The sequence below is a fragment of the Miniopterus natalensis genome, chromosome 18, assembly GCF_054644295.1.
Source record: "Miniopterus natalensis isolate mMinNat1 chromosome 18, mMinNat1.hap1, whole genome shotgun sequence".
NCBI classification, from domain to species: Eukaryota; Metazoa; Chordata; class Mammalia; order Chiroptera; family Miniopteridae; genus Miniopterus; species Miniopterus natalensis.
This window is the reverse complement of record NC_142098.1, coordinates 1904524-1927185: the sequence shown is the minus strand read 5'-3', so window position 1 is coordinate 1927185 and position 22662 is coordinate 1904524. Positions and strand designations below refer to the sequence as shown.

General features: G+C 45.2%; 1 protein-coding gene across 1 annotated transcript in view; it reads right to left on the bottom strand.

Moving 5' to 3' along the window:
- Positions 1–62: 62 nt before the first annotated feature.
- LOC107543706 (DNA mismatch repair protein Msh3-like) overlaps positions 63–22662 on the bottom strand; it is a 152485-nt gene continuing 129885 nt past the window's right edge. The window contains exons 21-24 of the mRNA XM_087827169.1: positions 12792–12978; positions 9356–9485; positions 3664–3829; positions 63–755 (exon numbers count right to left, since the gene is read on the bottom strand). Of these exons, the coding sequence (XP_087683295.1) occupies positions 653–755; positions 3664–3829; positions 9356–9485; positions 12792–12978 (586 nt within the window). The 3' untranslated portion in view covers positions 63–652. The remainder of the gene's footprint in view (positions 756–3663; positions 3830–9355; positions 9486–12791; positions 12979–22662) is intronic.

Genomic DNA, 22662 nt, shown 5'->3' with positions numbered 1-22662 from the left:
TAGTAACTGCCAGAAAGTTGAAAACCCCAAAATTCAACAAAGAAATTATAATTTATAGCAAGTATTCATTAAATGTTTATTATTTGAACGAATGACAGATAATTTCATCCAACAATCTTTAAATTGCTGAAAACTGACCATACTTAACATTTCAAATTTCATATGACTTTATTCCACCTGTGGTCGTTTCTAAACGCTTGGTAAGTCCATTTCTTATCAAAAATACTCAAGCCCAGAGTGAATAAAGGGGTGGATTATAAAATTACTTTAGTTCAAGTGAAAAGGGAGAGTCTTACCAGACATTTCACCCAGTCGCAAGTTATCTAAACTGAAACAGATAAAAATATAAATTAAGTTTTTAGGTCACTCCTTACACACTCATGCACTATATTCTACCACGTTAGGCTTCCTCCAGGTTCTGATTTTATGTGAAGCTTACCGTCCCTGAGGTTTTCTAATTACAGAACACAAGTCTTAATATTCACAAGCGTTTACACTTCAAACCAGGGCGCCAGGACCGAGGGAGACCTTCGACACTGATGCCGTTTCCCACAGGAACGTCCCACGTCCTGCTTCACGCTCAGAGGGGGGCTGCTCTGCACAGTTGGTGTCAATTCTCTAGTTTTCATTTGAAACGTAGTCTTCACTTTAATCAGGAGTCTGCCATGCCTTCCACTTCAAACTCATCTGCCCACGTCCGCAGGTCTTTGGCATCCTTTATTGTCCAGAATTTTGTAAAACACTTTAGCCTTTTCCTGGAGAGAAAATAAAACACTATTTACTTTATAAATGAAATGCTGGGGAAAAGCACATCTCACCGGAAGCTCTGCGGCCGGGACATCAGACCCCACCCGGGCTGCGGGCGGGAGGGGCTGGTGTGGCGTCCGGGGTTCTCAGGGCCGCCTCCGTTCCTCCCTCTTCTAACTCAGCCAGAGGCTGAGTGTGCTCACAGGATAAAAAGTAAAACTGATTTAATAAAATAAAGCTAACTAACGGGTAAAGTGCCAACATAACACAGCCCTGCTTTTTTCTGCAGAGAGCGACCCCGCTGTGTGTCTGGGTCCGAAGCGGTCTCTCCGTTCCAGTCGCTGCCGGCCACTAGCTTCCCGGGCGACCCGGTTTCTCGGGGAGCTCCCACCCGCCACGTGGGCCTACAGCAGCCCCTCTCCCCCGGCTGCCGCGGACTAAATGGGCTCATGGACACACAGCAGCGGGAACAGGAGCTGAGGCTGGTCCAGGCTGCTGCAGACGCCGCAGCTCCATTCAGCAGGTATTAGCACTGTAACCAACCCCATCAACGCACAGGATCTGGCCAACGGAGCTGATGAGATAAGCACTTTTAGTGAAAAGGTAAAATAATAAATATCATGTCCTGATAAGTCAGCAGATTTTATCCCAACACAACCTTTTCCTACAATTCTCTGTTTGTCAAGGTAACTTTCTAGATTTCAGAATGCCACACAGTAGTTGGAAGGGTTAAAATATTTATTTGTAAGTCACCTGTGAATTTTATCACTTTTGATTTACAGGCTATATAGTAGCAACAAGTATAAAATATATTCTATTGACACCCAGCAGTGCATGTTTTGTAGTAAAGTTTTATTCTAGTTTCTTCAGGGAAAAAGGAAAATCATAGTTAAGACAACCAAAGAGGAATTAAAGTTGTCTTTGGACTTTGCAAAGAACTAGGGCTAAGCTTTTCTTTTTTAAAAAAATTTATCTGTATTGTTGAAAGTATTACAGATGTCCTTTTTTTACCCCCATTGATCCCCTCCACCCTGTACCCCCTCCAGGCCCTCCCCATAGCAAGGTCTGTGTCCGTGGGTGATGCTTATAGACACACAAGTTCTTCGGTTAATCTCTCCCCACTCCCACCCCACCTTCCCTCTGCGATCCCTCAGTCTCTTCCATGCTTCTGTGTCTCTCGATCTGTTTTGTTCATCAGTTTATTTTATTTATCATATTCCACATATAAGTGAGATCATGTGGTACTTGTCTTTCTGACTGGCTTATTTCGCTTAGGGCTAAGTTTATTTTCAAACGCACAGATAATTCCTTTTCTCTTTGGAAAAATTTTGTATTAACTATTTCGTAACAATAGTTACAAATAGAATAATTACACATATTTATAATTAGAAATAGGCTGTTGCTGATTACACCACCCCTCCTAATCTGGCGCTGCAGATGACCCAGGAGAGAAAGCCGCTCGTCGCCTGCAGCCCAGCCGCACCGCGAGGCGCGGAGCCCGGGCGGAGCCGCAGGGGAGGCAGAGCCGCGCTGCACACTGTTCCGGTAACTGAACTGTGTATCAACACTCAGTGTGGTCACGGCCCGGCCGCGGGGCTCGGCGGTCGAGCGTCGCCCTAGGATCCTGGCGATCGGGGTTCGATTCCCGGTCAGGGCACAGGCCCGGGTTGCGGGCTCGCCGATCAGTGACTCATCATTGATGTTTCTGTCTCTGTCTCTCCCTCTCCTTTCCTCTCTCTGAAATCAATAAAGATATATTTAAAAAAAAAAAAAAAAATGTGGTCACGATTTCCTGTTGGGGGCCTCAGGTTGGCGCCTCCCGGCCTGCAGCGGCTGCTGGCCGGCCGCCGGGCCCTCACGGGCTGCGGGCCAGAGGCAGGTCCTTCCCATGTGGGCCTCTGCACACAGCAGCCCACGGCAGGGCCACTGGCTTCCCTCGGAGCCAGCAGGAGCCCCCGACAGGCCACGATCTTTTGTGTCTAATCTCAGATGTGACATCCCATCGTTTCTGCCGTATTTTGCTCATGGACGCAGGCCACTGGGTCGGGCCTGCACTCAAGGAGAGGGGGTGACGCGTGAACACCAGGAGGCAGGGATCTCAGAGGCTGCCCACGACCCGCCCAGCAACCTACCCCCAGGCAACTCAGAATCTCCAGGCCGAGCAGGAGTGGGGCAGGAGGTAGATGAGAGCTTATGTGGTTTGATAATATAATCTTATATTTGGGGAACAAAATACTGTAATTTATTATTTATTTATGTGATATTTTCCTAGGAATGTCTTCCAAAGTATATCTTGGGTACATCTTAAGAACAGCTTATATACTGACTATGTCCAGGCTGGGCATCCAGGGTAAAGGGTGGAGTGCATTCACATACGTATTCTAGGGACAGAGAGAAGCTGGGTTTAGAATGAAAAATTTGTCAAAAACAAACCCACAAAGTGACATGTAGATACTGTCCAGGATTGCCTAGATACATAATACTATTTCCATTCTGTCCTGACAGACGTCCTAATCTCTGAGCAACCACTGCATATCTGAATGTAATGTGTGGGGGGGAAAGAGGTACCCCAAAGGTTTTATATATTGAGGTGTGTCTTTTTTAGTAATTTTTCTGTACAAATGAATGTTTTAAGCAACTAATGTGTTGGCACACATTAAGGAGTTAACAATTCTTTAGAAAAAATGACAGAAAAAACAATTTAGCAGCTTCCTAGATGACAATCTGGCTAGAGGAGCAGGCTGAATTTCACGCGCTTCAGGAGAGCTGTTTCCATTTCACTGTGATTAAATGTTTGTGTCTGAAAAGGTACTTAAAGGTAGAGATGCTCACGTACAGGACCAAGGACAAGCCTCTTCCTTGGAAAACTTGGAAGGTTTCGTTATAAATAAAAAAAAGCAACACAATCATTCTGACCTCTTCATATTTACTAATCCTTCCAGCTCTTCTGACTTGCTGGCTGCTTGCTTTAAAATTTCTCCAGGAACGTCTGCCAGCTTAGCCACATTCAGTCCGTAACTCCTCGCTGCCATTCCTCTGGTGATCTGATAAAGAAAAGTGACAGAACCAGGGGCTTCCTCACCTGCAAAATAAAGTAAAACCAAAACAGATGAAAACCGACCTGAAAGTTGGAAGAAATTAGAGGACTGAAGACAGTATCTAAGTTCTTGTAACTTTATTAAAGTTTCTAATCTGAAAACGAAACCCTCGCTCCTTATCGCCGGGTAGCTCCTTTGATCAAGTTTACATTTCCAGAAAAAGAATAAAAACTGTTTTGAAAATGCTTTTGCATTCAGGATCTTTTAGCTTAAAATGGTTTTTTAAAAAAATGCCCGTCCGGGCGTGGCTCAGCAGTTGAGCGTCGACCTGGGATCCAGGCGATCAGGGTTCGATTCCCGGTCAGGGCACATGCCCGGGTTGCAGGCTCGATCAATGACTCTCTCATCATTGAGGTTTCTATCTCTCTCTCTCTCCCTCTCCTTTCCTCTCACTGAAATCAATAAAGATATATTTAAAAAAAAATAAAAACTAAAAATGATTCATTGCAAGCTAAGAAATACTTAGTTTTATGCTGCTCACTGAAAAACTTGAAGTGAACGTCTGTATCAAACAGAGATCTGATACGTGCTGCACTGTAATTTCTCCTTTAAAAACAGATGTTTAAAAGTGTTACTATGGTGAAAGAACTGTCCAAACAGTTAAGTAACTAAACAAACTGGTTTGTTTCTAAATGTGCCAGAAACAAAACAGCAACAAAAACATAAGGAGACATTACATGTTGCAGTTTAAGTAAGACAGAGAAATTCTGGTTTATTAAGTATCCTAGTAACCAAGTACATGTCGAGGTGGGTGCTGATCAGTAGCACCCAGGTCCCACTTGGGAAGGATGGCTTTATTGCCCCAACTGTTAGAAAAGCTGTTGGCCAGGCCCCCAGCTCCTGCCTCCTTAGGAATTGCCTCAGCTGAGGGGAGCTGCTTCCCCACGGTCACGACCCATCGTCCGGGGCAGCCTGCATCCAGTGACTGGTAGCTGGGCGGGTCGTGGGCAGCCTCTGAGATCCCTGCCTCCTGGTGTTCACGCGTCACCCCCTCTCCTTGAGTGCAGGCCCGACCCAGTGGCCTGCTTCCATGAGTAAAATATGGCAGAAACGATGGGATGTCACATCTGAGATTAGACACAAAAGATCGTGGCCTGTCTCGGGGGCTCTTGCTGGCTGGCTCCGAGGGAAGCCAGTGGCCCTGCCGTGGGCTGCTGTGTGCAGAGGCCCACATGGGAAGGACCTGCCTCTGGCCCGCAGCCCGTGAGGGCCCGGCGGCCGGCCAGCAGCCGCTGCAGGCCGGGAGGCGGACTTCACCAGTCACACCCTGAAGGGGCTGCCCCCCGTCAACACCTGCTGGTAGCCCGTGAGAGGTTTTCAGGCAGAGGTATCAGCTCAGCTGTCCCTGGATTCCTGACCCACAGGCATTAGGAGATAATATATGTTTGCTATTTTAAGCTGCTCTGTTTGGGGTAATTTGTTAGGCTCTAATGGATAACTGATAACGGGTTTAAGGCCTGAGTCCCTCACCCCAAGTTGCGGGAACTCTGAAGGACCAGCCCAGCCTGAGCTCTCTGCAGGGCTGCTGAAGCCTTCTGGCTGCCTCTCAGCCCATCCTGCCCTCAGGCGGGGACCGTGCCTGCACCATTCAGCAACCTCTGGTACGTAAATCTCAGGTTCAGCTTCCTGGGGAACCCAGGCTTCTACACACGTACATGCATATGGATGAAAAACTTTTAAAGAATTGGTATGTAATGAAATACAATAATACAAACACAATACTGCATACAGTTTAATCTTTGATAAACCTAAAGCAACTCAGGATTATGCAACTTTTATTATAAAATTCAATATAATTACACTGTGTTGCAAAAATGTCCACCAGGAACCACTTTACAATGATTTCTGATCCCCTCATACACATGTGATAAATGTGTCTGCATTAGTCTTTCATCAGCTAAAAATTAAAACATCAAAAGAGTGAACACAACAGAAAAACCGGATAATGGAATTTTCCTTTAGGAAAATAATACCTTTCTAATGGTGGGTGCTGGCAGTGGGAGGTGCAAAGATATAGACTAAAACTCACGTTACAAAGCACCAAAAATACCTTCTGCCTCCAAGTAAAACTTAAGGAACACAAAGAACAGGTGAGGAAGTGGGCGGGAACAGACAAGGAACGGAGGCACGGGGAAGCCAGTGCCTGCGACCCCACGTCTCACCTGCGTGCTCACGGACCAGGAGGGACGTGAGCAGCCGTCGGCTGTGAAGAAAGCAGCTCTTCTCCTCTTGCCGACAAACATTCTCTTTATCACTTCCACTGGGTTAGTGCTAACTGATCTCCCGCGCCCTGGACTCACCTCTATGACCTAGCCTCATGCTGGTCTTTCTGATAAAGATTCATTCATCTATCTGTCGATTATAAACGGACAGATGGACAGACACAAAACGCCTTACTTAAACCTTGCCTTGCCGACATGTTTTTTGCTTTATATATAATATATAGTATATACAGCTATAAAGTGCTTTTTACATTTCATATCGCTATCAAGCAGCTAAGTATATAAAATGTTACATTGTTCTGAATAACTTACTAACATACCTCAGTACTGGTTATGGTAGTTTTCACACCATCGAAGTGAGTGAGTGACCGCTCTCCCAGCACCACCCGGGGCACGTTCTACCTAAGCGGGCTCCGCCCGTCCTTTGCCCCGTGACGGGCGGGGGCGTGTGCACCGGTGCAGCGGGAACGTGAGGCGGAGAGCACAGCCCACTTCTCCACGGCCCACAACGGAAAGCCGTGGTAAGAACGGCACTTCTCAGCTGTGACACTCTCACATGGGTGCCCTGAAAAGCCCGCCTGACACAGCGGGAGGGAGTCGGGAAGTTGTGACCCACGTTCTGCTTGTTACAGGGAAGCAGTGGGATCATTTTACAGCCAAACTCCTACAGGCAGTTATTAAAGGGACGCATCCTGATCATATAGGCTCTGAAGCCACTTTGAGGACAGACCCATTAAAATGTAGAGGTGGGAGACTTGCCCCAGATTTTAGAGACTGGAACAGCCTAAAACACAGGTTTCTCTCAGGTCCACTGCTTTATCCACCAGGTCATGGTAAATGGATAAACACAGTGTCCTGGAAGACACTCAAAAGGGGATTTGGAGCATTTTACTGATGAGCTATAATGGCCCCTAATTTAGACAGATGACTTAGGTTAGAGGTAACAGATGGAATAACACTGGAAGTGAGCAGGCGATGGAGCAATGCTTCAAATATCTGAGTGAAAATGATTTTCAACCTAAAATTCTAGCCCTTGCTAAATTATAAATCAAGTATAAGATATAATGGAGACACGTTGACTCACTCAGGCAAAGGAATTAACTCCCTGAGCATTTAACTCAGGGAAGTGTTCTCATATCCAGCTCTCAGTTGACCCTGACTACAATCTAGGCAGATCAAAGCCACCCTGCCCCTCTCGCATTTAAGAATGAGCATGTGATTCAATTCTGAAAAGGAGATGGGACAGTGACGAGCTGCTAGTGAGCATCTGAGAAAAGGTCCTTTGCTCCTAAGACAGAGTCGCAGGGGATGCTGACCCTTCTCTGCCTTTGGACACCGTCAAGTCTGGATGCAATTCCCGAAAGGGCTGCCGCCGTCTTGCCACTGGCCCGACGGCGAAGCCAGCAGAACAGGAGTCGGAGCCTGGAGATTTGCGAAGAGGAGCTGAGGCCACTCTTCCTTGGAGGCTTCTGTGAAGGGAGGCTGCACACAGCTGTACTGCTGGAGCCAGCGTGAGTCCAGTGCTCTGTTACTTGCAATCAAATGTGCAGTAGAGAGGGTAAGAGAATTCCTAGGATGGCGGGATGGCAGGTCTCAGGACAAGAGCTGGGCGGCCGAGGGGGTAATCAGGTCAGACGGGCAGGAGAACAGGGGGCTCCAGGAGGAATGACCCCAGTGGGGAAAGGTGGAACCAGCAGACTCAGTCATGGAGAGAAATGTCTAGAGGGGTTTTACAAAGCTACTGGAGGATATCGGAGATTCAATCACAGGCTCAAATAAAACAATGAAATGAAAAAATAAAAACAAGGCAATTATTACCTTTAAGAAAACAGAAAATGTTGTGAAAGAAAGTGCACTTTGCCTTCACACCTGGTTCATGAGAAAGAAATACCTACTGGCAATAACTGAAAATAAGGAACATGAACAAAATAAAAAAATGCAACTGCACTGGGGCGAGGGTGAGGGGAAAGCCAGAGGCTCGTCTGACAGAATGGAAAGTCGGTCAGCACTCAGCCGAGCCGATGAGCCGGGAGGAAGCAAACAGAAGCTAAGGGGAGGGCTGAAAGCAGGAGCTCTGACGGAGATGGGAGGGCGCGTGCGGGGAAGGCTCAGGCGCAGGGACTGCCGCCTGGTAGCTCGAGCCTTGAAGCATCACTTAATTTTTAAAATTATGTTCACAAACAAAATTCCAAATCAGTAAAATGAAATGCCAAACACAAGATGTAAGGCTCCGGGTTAGTCAGTTCACATCAAATACTTATCACTGACCCTTGCCTACTGGACCTGTTTTGCTTATCCCACTGGGTTTTAGCCTAGAAGCTCCTCCTGTCACTTTGGATGCAGATTAATAGACATGAAACTGCTTCCACGAGGGAACTTATAATGTGTTTTTCAAGCCTGCATGGTGGTGAAAGGCCAGGGCTGCCTCACATTACTTTATCTTGGGCCCAGTGCATTGTTTTATTTGGGTTCGTGGCCCGATTTCTTTTTCAGGTCCATACTTGTTGCTCTTCCAAAACAAAACTTGGACTCTGAAGTGTCCTGGATAATGGACTTTCCACTGCAGCACATCGACTGTGCAAACCATCACGGGCCGACATACTGGTGGCTTTAAAAAACTGCCACCACAGGAAGGCACTCGCGCTAAGATTTACTACATTACACACCGCACTTGGATTTGTTTCTGTTGGCTAATGGTGTTCTTCTTAATGAAACATCTCATTCCTGTGACGCTAAATGAGTAATCGGAAAGGCTGGGGCAACACTGTAGATGCCACGCAGCGGTCCAGCCGAGTGGAGAGAGAACCGGCAGCGAGGACACGGACCCCGGGCTCGGCCAGCCCCACCCAGGTGGCCAGCACGGCAGCCACTCACCTGTCAGATTCAGTGTCCTTATGTCCACACGGAGTATGGCTCTTAGTGAGTAATTAATGCTAAATAATGTTTTGGGAAAATATTGGGCATTTCAAAAGACGGCTAATTATACTCGAGCCCTGACTGTCAGGGCATCTCTCCTGAGATGAGTCTCAGAGGAAAACCTGCTGTCCCCACCCCACCCTCTTCTTGTGAAAAAGCGAGTCAGGAATAAAGGGAGACTCAGAGACGGCAAGGACGGGCGAGTTCCATCTGGCCCAAAGCGTAGACAACATTTGGACAAATGTCATTTACGATCAACAGTCACAGCTTTTATTATTAATGAACAGTAAGTTCATGTTCTTATAAACTTTAAGTTATCAAACACGAAAGCCAACCCCATCCTGGCTGCACCTACCGCGGGACGGTCCATACCTGGCTCGGGTCCGTGCTCACCCTCCCCGACCAAGAAGCCCATGTGGTGGTTCCCCGCCTGCTGGGAGTAACGTTTCTCTAATTCACACACTGGCGGATAATGGGTGACAAACAGGGTTAAGGATCGCACCTAAAGTAACAAGACATATGATAAATGTTATTTTATTTTTAAATTTTATTTAATTAAAACTTTTCTCCAATTTTGATTTGAAAAATGTTTAATTTTCATTAAAGTTGCAGTAGAGGTAAAATGAACACCCGCATCCTCTTATCCAGGTAACATCAATCCTTTGCCGTGTCTCCCTCCTTCCCTCCCTCCCTCCCCACTCCACACACATACACACTCCCCGCCCCCCCGTCCATCTGAAAATTAATGGCAGGCACCGTGACACTTCATCCCTAAATACTTGATTCTTACTTCCTAAGAACAAATACATTCCCCTAATCAGGATAAAATTTATTATACTCAAGAAACTTAACACTGGTATATTACTATTCTAGCTAACATACAGCCGATATATTTCCCTAAACGGTTCCTCTAATGTTCTTTATAAGTGTCCTTTTCTTTTTTTAACCAGGGGTCATGCAGTGCGCTCAGGCACGTCTTTAATTCCCACTACTCGGGAAGAGTTCCCCAGCCCTTTTTTTGGTCTTTTATGACACTGACATGTCTGAAGTATCTAAGAGAGCTGTTCTGCACAATGTCCCTCAATTGTGGTTTGACTGACTGTTTCCTCCTGATGAGATTCGGATTAAACCTCACTGCCAAGGTCGTCACGTATCTGTGTGGGTGACATGCCCTCTCCAGGTCGTCACACCTGGCAGCACACATCAACTGGACCCATCACTGGGCGTGCCAAGCTTGATTATTTGGTTTAAGTGGGTGCCCAGATTCCTTCACGTACTGATACCTTCCTCCTTTGTAATTAAGATCATTAGTTCATTACTTTGAAACTCCAACCACCTTTCATTCAAAGGTTTTACCACCTATTATCTGCCAGAATCAGTTATTACGGTAGTTACTAAACATTTTTAAAAAACCCCCCCATTCTGTACATAATTATTAACTGGCATTCTATAAACAGTGCTTTCTTTCCCGTATCTCCACCCTACCCCTACCATTTTAAAATTTATTTTTATTTTGTTGGTATCAATATGGATTCAATGGATTCTTTAACAAGCATTATTTTAAAGCCTACATTATTACGCATTCTAGAAATCCCTACCTTGAGGGAAGTGAATACCGAATCCTGGTCTGAAATTACCAGGAGAGGGAACCTAAACTGAAGGCTCCGGTTCTGGTTCCTCTGCCATTCCTGCACCCGACTGGAGGTCAGGGCATGGGCCTTCTCTCTCAAAATAGTCACAAATAAAGCTATTAAGCAGGGTTTCTTTGACAAGCTCCTCCTAAAATCCTCCCTGAAGGGTCTCTCCGCGCGCCCCTCCCTGAGCTGAGGGACGGACGGACTGACGGGTTTGCTCCGGCCCTGCTCCCTCAGGGCTGTGCTAACCTGCAGCAGCAGCGACACACAGCCTCCCCCATGACTCCTCTCGGACCTCTCTTCCCCATCTCAGCAATAAAAGGTCACCATGAAAAGAAGTATTTTCATCCATAAAAAGGTTGGAGACTTGTTCCAGAAGAATCCTCTTCAATGACTTACCTCTAAGGTAAATTTTATCTGAAAATAACACTTTCTTCATTAGCATTTAAAATATCCCCAAACTGCTAGAGATGTGACAAATTCAATTGTCAGAATTTGTTCCTGAAGGTTCCTAAAAGAATCTCTGAAATATTACCAAACTGATTTTGATAGCCAGCCTCCAGCACGGCTCCCGTATCTCCCCTCCCACTGTCCAGCCTTTCGGGGTCCCTTCCCACTTCCCACCGTCGGGACGGCCGTGGGCTGCAGGCGGCAGCGGGAGTGCGTGGCGCCCGAGGCCCGGCCACAGAAAGCACTGCTGCTTCCACCGTGGTCTCTCGGACTGCCTTCTGAACGGACACCGAGGCGGCCCCGCGGACGGCCCACCGGGAAAGCAACGGAGGGTCCTGGCCAAGCGCCAGCACCGGCTCACCCCGTGTCAGTGGGCCACGCCGGAAGGACACCCCACCCCAACAGGCCCTCGGGTGGCTCCAGCCCTGGCTGACCGACTGCCTGACTGCAACCCCAGGAGACACCGTGAGCCAACACCACCCGGCCAGGCTGGGCCCTAGTGCCTCACCTCCAGACGCCATGAGAGGCAATAAACGATGACTGCTGTTTTAAGCCACTACACTCTGGAGTAACTTGTACTCAGTCGCAGTAAAACATGCAGTGTTGCAGAGCAGAAACAGTAAAATCAAACTCAAGGTGGCAGACTCTGTCCTGCCACACTTTCCTGAAGGCTCTGAAGGATGTTTACAGTGTGTGCTGGAGGCAGTGCTAGGACTTCACTAACCCTGTCACGTGTGCCTTCTATGATAATTACAGAAAACTTTCTGAGCTGTATCTTTTCGCAAATAAAGTATTTCTTCTTAAAGAAAAATAAAGGTATTTATTTCACAGTAGAAAACATGTCATCATTAACTAATCTAATTGTTTAAATAAAAAAACTGAGGGCCACCAAAGTTTAAAGAAAAAGAGATATTATTTTTGCATTATTTTTTTTGCTAAGAAATCTTGAGTAAAAAGACAACAATGTGGTGAGTGGGGCAAAGGGGGGGGGAAGGGAGACATCTGTAATAATCTCAACAAAAAGAAAAAAAATTAAAAATATGCTTTGATTGCCTATTTATAGAAGAGGGGAAGAAATGGAAATGAGGGGAAGACACAGAGACATGAGTGAAAGAATGGGGAACAAAACAGAAAAAGATAAACCGAAGGGGAGCCAAGGCTCAGGGCAGAGAGGGAGAGAGACCAAAATGAACACACACAGAGAGAGTAAATAAAAGCCAAGTCTGATGGAGACGCCTGGGATTGAAAGTTTGACACCATCAAAATTTCACACTGAGCTGCTTGGAAAGCGCTCTGAGGACAGATGCGCAGTGTGGGAGGGAGGTACTGGAACAAGGGCCCAGCCGAGATCAAAGGCCTGACGCAGGCCGCTCAGGATACTGCTGCAAAATGTAATCCACAGGCTGAAAAGCGCCTCCTTTCTGTTCTTTCCTCAAGGATCGGGTTGCAGGTGGATGGTCCCTGCTCTTGACACAGAGCTTGCCACCAACAATAAGATACAGTTGTTGGTGGAAATATTGCCAGGGAGGCACATCAAATAATTACAAATAATTAATTAGGGCCCATGTATCGGAGCTCAACGTATTGCACTTGAATAAATCAATTGCAGGGATAGCGTCAATTGTAAAAATTAAAGATGATTTTGAATATTTAGAAACTGAAGTCAGGAAAACAATTTGTATAGTATGTACCATTCATGTACAAAAAATATGCAAGATACTTACATCTCTAATAAAATGCTCAAGTGTAGCATAAGCAATGGCAATCCCATCATGGGTGCTCGTCCCTCTTCCCAGTTCATCCACAATAACCAAGGATTGTGACGTGGCTTTTCTCATTATTTCTGCCATGTCAGTCAGTTCTTCCATAAAAGTACTCCGTCCTTTATATATATTATCTGCAGCACCCATCCTACAAATAGGAAACTAGGCATTATTTTTCAAGCAATAAATATAAAAGATCGTTAGGAGTCTATACACTTTGAGCCAATAACAGCTGAAATTACATTAAACAAAAGGCAACGTATTGGACATAAAGAGTGCCTAACATCAAACTGCACCTTACAGAAACATCCCGGATAGAAGAATCTGAGTGCTGGACAGAGCTCTTGAAAAGAAGGGAAACTTCTGACTGCCTTTTCCTGACCGTTTCAGACCAAAGTTTTGGTACTCACAGGAGAAAACAGTGCTTTTCTGTGTCGCCGTGTTTAAAATCCGCAAGTATGAGGATATTGTACAATTAAAGACTTTTTCCAGTCTTTTCTTAACTGATATTTCAAATTAAAAGCACCATGTTGACATAACTTATTTAAAATGACACTTTCTTACTAAAACTAGAATTATGGAGGTTTAGTAACCTCAGACACCTGATACAGGTTCCTCAAGTTAACTTCCTGGAACACAGTTCTCGGCGATGTCAAGAAACGGGTAAAAGGACGTACAGGTTTCTTTGCTGTAAACTTCTTAGAGCCTTTGTTATCCTGTGGTGGCTGACTAATTGTTCTATCCCCTATTCCTGCCTTGCCTATAACCCTTTTATAAATCAACAAAGCTTAATAAAGCATCAGTGGAGGAAATAAATTATTACTTTTTTGAGTTAGTTTCTAAAATGAAGAACATTTTCATGAAAATTTGAACAAGAGTTTGTTTTTATGCCCAGCTGGCGTGGCTCAGGGGTTGAACATCGACCTAGGACCCAGGAGATCGCGGTTCGATTCCTGGTCAGGGCACACGCCCAGGTTGTCGGCTCCATCCTCAGTCGGGGGCGAGCAGGAGGCTCTCTCATCATTGATGTTTCTCTCTCTCTCCCTCTCCCTTCCTCTCTCTGAAATCAATAAAGATATATTAAAAAAAAGTTTGTTTTTATGAGATCTTGATATTTTCAGATAACATTCTAAATGTTGCTAAATTATAGCAAATGGGGTGGGCTTCTGTCTCTTCAAATCACAATCTCTGAGCCTTCTGTAAGTAAAATGCTAACATGAGGGAGAAATACTATAATTATGGTGGGGGTGGGGGGAGGTTTTCATACTGAAGGTTAAGTAATTGGAGCTTAAATATAAAAATTGTTAAACACAGGCAATGATTATTTATATTGCATCAGTTTTAACATACTTTAAGGGCTTTTAAAATAATTGTGGGTTTTTTTATATAAGTAAATAAAAATGACCAATTTTAGGCGTGTAACTCAGTAATATGGAGCACACTCAACGCTGTATGGTCATCACCACTATCCACCAGCAGAACTTTTTCACCATCGCAAAACAGTAATTCTGCACCCATTAAAAATAACTACCCCTCCTCCCTGCCTTCAGCCCCTGGCTGCTGCATTTTACTACAGTTTTGGAAGTGTTTCTGTAGCCGTTAACCTGATAATGATTTTTTAAATGAAAAAAATCTACTTTCTGGGTCTATGAATGATGTGTTCTAGGCTCCTCCTATGAGTGGAATTATGCCCTCGGTGCCCTCTAGATGTTTTCGGGAGGGTTCTTGCTGGCTTGTTTTCTCTTCTTTTTGAGATTGAAGATGTTCTATTCACTTTACTTCGCTAAACACCTATGCAGAATTCTGTGTGGTATGGGAACCTACATTTCTTGTGTGTGTTTTTTTTTTGTATATTAAGTAAATTTTACAAAAGGAAAATAATCTCCTGCATAACAAAGTACTCTAACTTTTGAGAAAGATGGCGTTAAGTATGGAAGAAAAAACCAAAATTTAAAGTCGAAGAAAGAGAAAAGGCGGCAAAAGAATAACAATTATTAACAATTATTAAAAAATGTGTAGAATCGCGTGAAGGATTCCATGATGGCGGCGGACTCAGTGGAAGATACACTGACTCTCTCCTGGGACCAAACTGGAATGACAACTAAAATATAGAAAAACCACCCTGAATCATCAACTGCAATTGAAGACGAGCTGGGAAGCACCCTCATAACCAAGGAGGAAACGTGGAGACCGCATAGAGATGGGTAGGAAATGTGGAGGTGCAAAGAGGGCTGGCTGGGCTCCCACAGGCAGCAGCTGAAGGTCCGGAGGGAGATCTCAGCTGTGGGGGGCTCCTACCGAAGACTCTGGGGCCTAAACCCCAGGCTGGGCTCCCCAGTCAAGAGACAAGAACTGAGACAGGTGCCCACATAACATCTGGCTGTGAAAAGCAGCTCGGTTTCTGTCGGCCAGGGAGAGACGCCTGGAACTGCAGGTACCCACTTAAAGAGCCAATGCACAAAGTTTCATGTGCAGCCACTCACCTTGGGCTCCAGCAGAGGGAGGGCAGAGTGGACTGCAGCTCTGTGAGGAGAATCCAGGATTGGGGACTCTGGAGATCGAGCTCAGAGGGCACCCCTCTGGATTCCTGTGCCAAGTCATTCCCCCATACTGCAGAGGCAGACATTTACCTTCCAAGTGGCTTTTACCTGGGGGGGGGGGGGGAGAGCAATAGCCCCATCCAATGAAAACCTCTCACCCCACCCTGTGGAATTTCTAGAGCCTGAGGCTCATTAAGAGACTGAATAACAGCCTCTGGGTGATTTGAGTCTTTGCCTGATCTGCTTCGGGACCCAGGGCTTGGAAAAGCAGACTTTGGTGTGCATCTTGGTCCTGTTCAAACACACCCAGACCCAGCAGAGGGAACTACAAGCTGTGGAGTGTGGAAAGCTTTAAACAGGGTACTCAAGGTCAGTCACAGACAGCATCGGACACTGGCCTGCACCAGAGACTATCCAAAAGACTGGGAGTCCTAGCAGATCTACCTAACACACAGAAACAAATCCAAACAGGCAGCCCAAATAGGGAGACAAAAAACAAACCCCAAGTGAAAGAACAAAAGAAGTCTCCAGAAGAAGAGCCAAATGAAATGAAGATAAGCAATCTATCAAATATATAGTTCAGAATACTGATTGTAAGGATTCTCAACAACATGGAAAAGATATGGAAACTATGAAGGAAATTAAGAATGACATAACAGCCTGGCCAGGTGTGGCCCAATGGTTGAGCATTGACCTATGAACCAGGAGGTCAGGGTTCAATTCCCAGCCAGGGCACATGCCTCGGTTGTGGGGTCGATCCCCAGTTGGGGGCGTGCAGGAGGCAACTGATCAATGATGACTCTCTCATCATTGATGTTTCTCTCTCTCTCTCCCTCCCTCTCCTTTCCTCTCTCTGCAATCTAAATAAAGATATATTTAAAAAAAATAAAATAATGACATAGTAGAAATAAAGAATACACTGGAAGGAATAAACAGCAGATTAGAGGCAGCTGAGGAGCAGATCAGTGAACTGGAAGACAGGGTAGAAAAAATCAGAGATCCAAAAGGAAAAAGCAATTAAAAAACAGGACAGTCTAAGGGAGCTGTGGGACAACATGAAATGTAACAATATTTGCATCATAGGAGTGCAAGAGGAGGTTGAAAGTAAGCAAGGGATAGAGAATCTGTTTGAAGAAATAATGGCAGAAAACTTCCCTAATCTGGTCAAGGAGAAAGTCACACAAGTTCAGGAGGCACAGAGAGTCCCAGGCAAGAAGAATCCAAAGAGGCCCACACCCAGAGACATCATAGTTAAAATGCTGAAAATTCAAGACTAAGAGAAAATCTTAAAGGCAGCAAGAGAAAAGCAAGCTGTTACTACAAAGGAGCTCCCATAAGGCTGTCAGCTGATTTCTCATCAGAAACTCTACAGACCAGAAGGAAATGGCATGATGTATTCAAGGTAATGCAAAACAAGGATCTGAAACCAAGACTACTCTATCCAGCAAGGCTATCATTCAGAATAGATGGTGAAATAAAGATCTTCCCAGACAAAAACAGGCTAAAGGAGTTTATCACCAAAAAAACAGGACTACAGGAAATGTTACAGGGACTGCTGTAACAAGAACTTGAAATATATAGAGAGAAACATAGGCATAAAGAAATAAAATGGGAATAGATAAGTACCCATCAATAATAACCTTAAATATAAGTGGATTAAATATCCCAATCAAAACACACAGGGTAGCTGAATGGATAAGAAAACAAGACCTGCCCGGCTGGGCGTGCCTCAGCAGTTGAGCATTGGCCTAGGATCCAGGAGATCGAGGTTTTGATTCCCGGTCAGGGCTTATGCCCTGGTTGCCGGCTCGGTCCCCAGTTGGGGGCATGCAGGAGGCAGCCGATCAATGACGACTCTCTCATCATTGATGTTTCTCTCTCTCTCTCTCTCTCTCTCTCTCTCTCTCTCTCTCCCCCTCTCATCGTTTCTCTCTCTTAAAGCAATAAAGATATATTAAAAAAAGAAAAAAAAAGAAAACAAGACCTAAATATATGCTGTTTACAAAGACAACTCAGAACAAAAGACTCACAGGTTGGGAAACAAACAAACAAACAAACAAACAAACTTCTGGAGGACTTTAAGGGAGGGATCGACAGCAATACAGTCATATTAGGGGAGTTTAACACCCCAATGACTTTACTGGATAGGTCTTCCAGACAAAAAAATCAACAAGGAAACAGTGACTCTAAATGACACACTAGATCAGATGGATTTAATTGAGATTTACAGAACATTTCCCCCAAAGCTGCAGAATACGTTTTCTCCTCAAGTGCACATGGGTCACTCTCAAAGATAGACCGTATGTTAGGACACAAAACAAGTCTCTACAAGTTCAAGAAGATTGAAATCATATCAAGCATCTTCTTGGGCATTTACGCCATGGAATACTATGCAGCTATAAAAACGAAGCATCCCTTACCCTCTGAGACAGCGTGGTGGGGCCTGGAGAGCATTATGCTAAATGAAATAAGCCAGTCACATGATCTCATGCATACGTGAAATCTAATGAACAAAATAAACTGATGATCAAAATAGATCCAGAGACATAGAAGCAGGGAACAGACTGAGGGATCTCAGTTGGAAGACAGTGGTGGGTGGGTGGCTGGGGAGAGATTAATCTAAGAAGTTATATGCATATGTGCATAACCCATGGACACAGACAATAGTGTGGTGAAGGCCTGGGGAGAGGGGTGTACGGTGGAGGGGATCAATGGGGAAAAATGGGGACATCTGTAATGGGGATGTGGACATTGGTGTGGGGAGGGTGTGGGGGTGGGATGGATGTGGGGTCGAGGGGATCAGTGGGGTTAAAGGGAGACATCTGTAATGGTCTCAACAATAAAGATAAAGTCAATAAAAAAAAATTAAAAATAAAAGATGTGTAGATATTGCATGGTATTTAAAGGGTATGAAAATGTGAAGTAGATCTGTATTGCATTTAATGAAATATAACCATTAACCCAGAAATGGAATGAAACCACAAATGATTTATCAGTATATGTGTGCATTTTGTAAGAGACTGGAAGGCCATATATCTAAAGAACAATGATTTTCATGTGGTAAAATTATAGGTGATTTAATATTTTTCCTTTTCGAGCTTTTCTATAGTTTTAAGTTTTGCACAATGAACAAGCATTACAGGATAATTAGAAAAACAAATGTTATTTTTTAAAATCACAAATGATACATTTAAAAATACTTTATAGTCCTATTTTATCATTATATTAAAACAAAGTAATTACCAGGTTAAATAACTAGCTTTCTTTCACCAATCTCAAAAATACTTTATTAGCACTAATGTAATTATTATAATAGACAAGAAAAAGCTTCCTTCTCTAGTAAAATTGTTTCCAGTAACAGCTGCAATCAGATCACACTATAGTATGCAAAGTCAATTTACAAAAGCTCTAACACTGAACTGCAAATACAGCCAAGCAAAAACCACTGTAGCAATCTTTCAATTTCAACTGAAACATTGAGAATCAACACAGCAATCCAGGAAAATGCCAAACTTGTATCGGCTCATAAGATACCCTGTTCACTGGAACCGCCTACAAAGCACATGCAGACCATCTATGAAGGACACAAGTGCTTTCCTATCAAGGGAACCCACAATGTACCGACCGGGCAAATCATTCTTTTAACACATCCACTAGTCCACTCTGCGAGGAAGCCGGAGGATGTCAAAGGAAATAATCAACAGAGCAAATGCTCTTTACCAGCCTTAACTAGATCTGTGAAAACCACAAGTAACCAAGGCCATCAAAGGAAGGGTAAGATTAATCAGAACAATCAGTAAGATCAATAGAGGGGAACATGAGGCATCCTTAAAATTGAACTCGCAAGCAAATCTCAATATGTTTGATTCTGTTTTTCCTTCTGTAAAATGTCAAGAATTGAAATTGAACAACAGCTCCTAAGTCTGGAAGAATCACAATGCATGTGAAACCAGGATTACAAACCATACAGTAGATTCTGAAATTTAAGACAGCGAATTTCGCATGAGCTTTTCAAGTGCAAATTGTGGGGTCTCACGCTGGAGATTCCAGTTTAACGGGTCTGTGCCAGGCCTCAGGAAGAAGCATTTCTAACGAGCACCCCTGCTTCTGACGCAGCTGTTACAGGAACCATGCTGGAGACATATTCCCAGGTAAGAAGAGAGGGGGAATCAACACAAATCTGCTTCTACACCTGAGCCTTGAAGTTTAGCTCTTGCCTTCTTGGCAGTCAAGACAAAAAGGAATTAAAGAGGAAGCAGCCACTGGTGATGCCAGGAGTCCTGGAGGTTCCTCAGGGAAGCCAACCAGCTGTTTTACATCTCTGTAAACAGGCACAGCATGTGAGTGCAGAGAAAACAATCTCTTAGCATGAACAAAAAGTGAGTTATGTGATGGCACTGCATGTAAAAGATATTAAGTAATAAAAATAAAATATCCTTATGAAAAACTTTGGAGAAAATAAAGAAACATCATCCAATGGGTATTTCTCACTCAAATTTAATTTTAAAGCATCAGGTCCCACTTTCGCACTCTGCTGGTAGGATTCTGAGCTGGCCCAGCCTCTCCGAATAAGGAAGACGTCCATTCCTCACTCCACAGCCCTGCGCCTGGACAAAGCCTAGGCTCAGGAAACTCATTTCTGTGCACTAGGAGGTGTATAAGACAAGTACCAAGACTGTTTGCACTTGCAATACATCTGCATCATATTAAATATAAATCAATGAAAATAAATGAACTTTGGTATATGCATACAGTGGAATATCATCATTAGAGAAAAAACAGGTGGACTAGAATTTTATGTATTCATATAGACGAATTTCCTAAATATAACATTGCTGGGGGAAAAGTCACTTGCATAGTGTGATATGGTACATATAAAACTGAAAAGCATACCAAACAATTCTATGTATTGTTTCAAAAAAAATACCTACATAGTAAAGTTACAGAGGAATTCATGGGATGAAAACCAGAGCCAAGAAGGGCAGTTACTCGGGACAGGGAGGAGCGGAGCGGACGAGGGTTAGGGAGGCTGGAGGGTCCCGTGTACTGGCAATACTTTATCTTCTTTTTTTTAAATACAGCTTTACTGATTTCAGAGAGAGGAAGGGAGACGGAAACAGAGAAACATCAATGATGAGAGTCACTGACCGGCTGCCTCCTGCTGGGGATCCGGCCCACAACCGGGGCCTGTGCCCTGACCGGGAATCCAACTGTGATCTCCTGGATCACAGGTCGATGCTCAGCCGCTGAGCCACGTTGGCCGGGCCAATACTTTATCTCTTTAGTAGGGTGGTAGCTACACGGGAGATTATGTCTGAAATATTTCATAATAAATAAATGGAAAACATCCTAGTAAACGTCCTTGGGATACAACTGAACATGTTCCACACAGACTCCTTTCCCATGGTAACAGGAAGAGGGGCTGAGGCGAGGGAGTGGACAGGGAACAGGGCTCTGGCTCAAGCAGCGCATCCCAGGTGGACAGGGAACAGGGCTCTGCTCAAGCAGCGCATCCCAGTGGACAGGGAACAGGGCTCTGCTCAAGCAGCGCATCCCAGTGGACAGGGAACAGGGCTCTGCTCAAGCAGCGCATCCCAGGTGGACAGGGAACAGGGCTCTGCTCAAGCAGCGCATCCCAGGTGGACAGGGAACAGGGCTCTGCTCAAGCAGCGCATCCCAGTGGACAGGGAACAGGGCTCTGCTCAAGCAGCGCATCCCAGGTGGAGCTCTGTGGTTCAAGAGGTGGAGGCACCTCCGCACAGCAGATCCCGCAGCTGTCAAAGGGCTAATCCGCATGAGCTAAGGGAGAAATGCCCCTGCATGTTAAGAAATAAAGTCAAGCTACATAATAGTAATGCTTAGTATAACATCATCGAGAGAGGGAAGATTTCTGTCACCTGTAAATTTGTAAAATGTGACACAGAGTCATTACAAGTTGCTGAGCTGGGGAGGAGGTGAGCGTGTCGCCTCATGCTCCATAAGCTGTACTGCTGATCCGGGCGGGAGGAGCGGCACCGCCAGTGCTGAGGCGGCTGATGCCACTGCGGTTTCCACTGGGACGTGGGATGTGGCGGCCGCCTCGCCGCGCCACAGGCTCGGATGCCCCGGGCAGCAGATCCCCTCCCGCACTGCAGTGTCCCCAAAGCGCCGCCCTTCCCTTGCCGTGGCCACCAAGCTCAGGCCTCAGTCTTCACCCAGCTTCCTCTTCTGCTGCACTGCTAAGGCCTGTCTACTCCTTTTATTGTTCGTTTAATCCTCACCTGAGGATATCTTCTCCATTGCTTTTCAGGGAGAGTGGAAAGGGGGAGAGACACAGGTGTGAGAGACACGTCGATGGGCTGCCTCCCGCACGTGCCCCAGCAACTGAGGTAGGTGCCCCTGGCCAGGATCGAACCTGGGACCCTCCGGTCCACGGGCCGATGCTGGAACCACTGAGCCAAACCAGGGGGGCAGGCCTGTCTATTCTAACCCTGCAACATCTCTCCTCTGTTCTCCACCCACTTCCATTTCCGTCAGTCTAATTAAGACGCTCAGGATCTCCCCAAGAGCGACTCCATGACATCATCCCTGCACAGAGGCTTTCACAGTGCTGCCAGACTAATCTTCCTGAAACCTAAACTGTACGCCTGGTCACATTACCTTCCCACCCACAGGTCTTCAAGGACTCTCCACGGTCCGTGGGATTACTGTCTCCTTGCCTGATCTTGACACAAGGGTCAATTCATTCAACAGCCCTGTCCTTGAGCGTCTGCTATGTATGCACAGAGCAAAGCCCTAGGCTAAGAGAGGGGAGAGAAATGTACTAAACAGGAGACTCATCTTCTGGGAGCAGATAACACCATAGCAGAGGTAACGTACACAAATATCTACAAAACTAAAGGTGGTAAGAGCTTTAAAAGAGGAAAAACACATGTAAGACGGAAATAGAGAGGTGAGAGGTGTTAATACTTCCTATGGGACTCGAGGAAGGCTTCACGAAGGAGGCATCTGAGTGAGATCTTGAACAGTAGGTGATATTTTAACAGAAAACACCCCACAAATTTCAGTGAGTAGCAGGCCAAGGAAACTGCAGTCACTGAAACAGCAGAAGCAGCCGCCCACCTCAAGCCTTCTTGTTTTGTAAGAAAAGTTTACCTTCATTTTCTTTTCTATTACTTGCATCTAAAAATCTCCCTGACTGGTGTTCTCCTCCCTAAGAAGATTCTCTTTCAGACCCTTACCTTACCCAAGATGCTTTTTTCTTCTTAAATTTATTCTCTTTATCACATTTCTGTCACTCTCCCTAATAATAT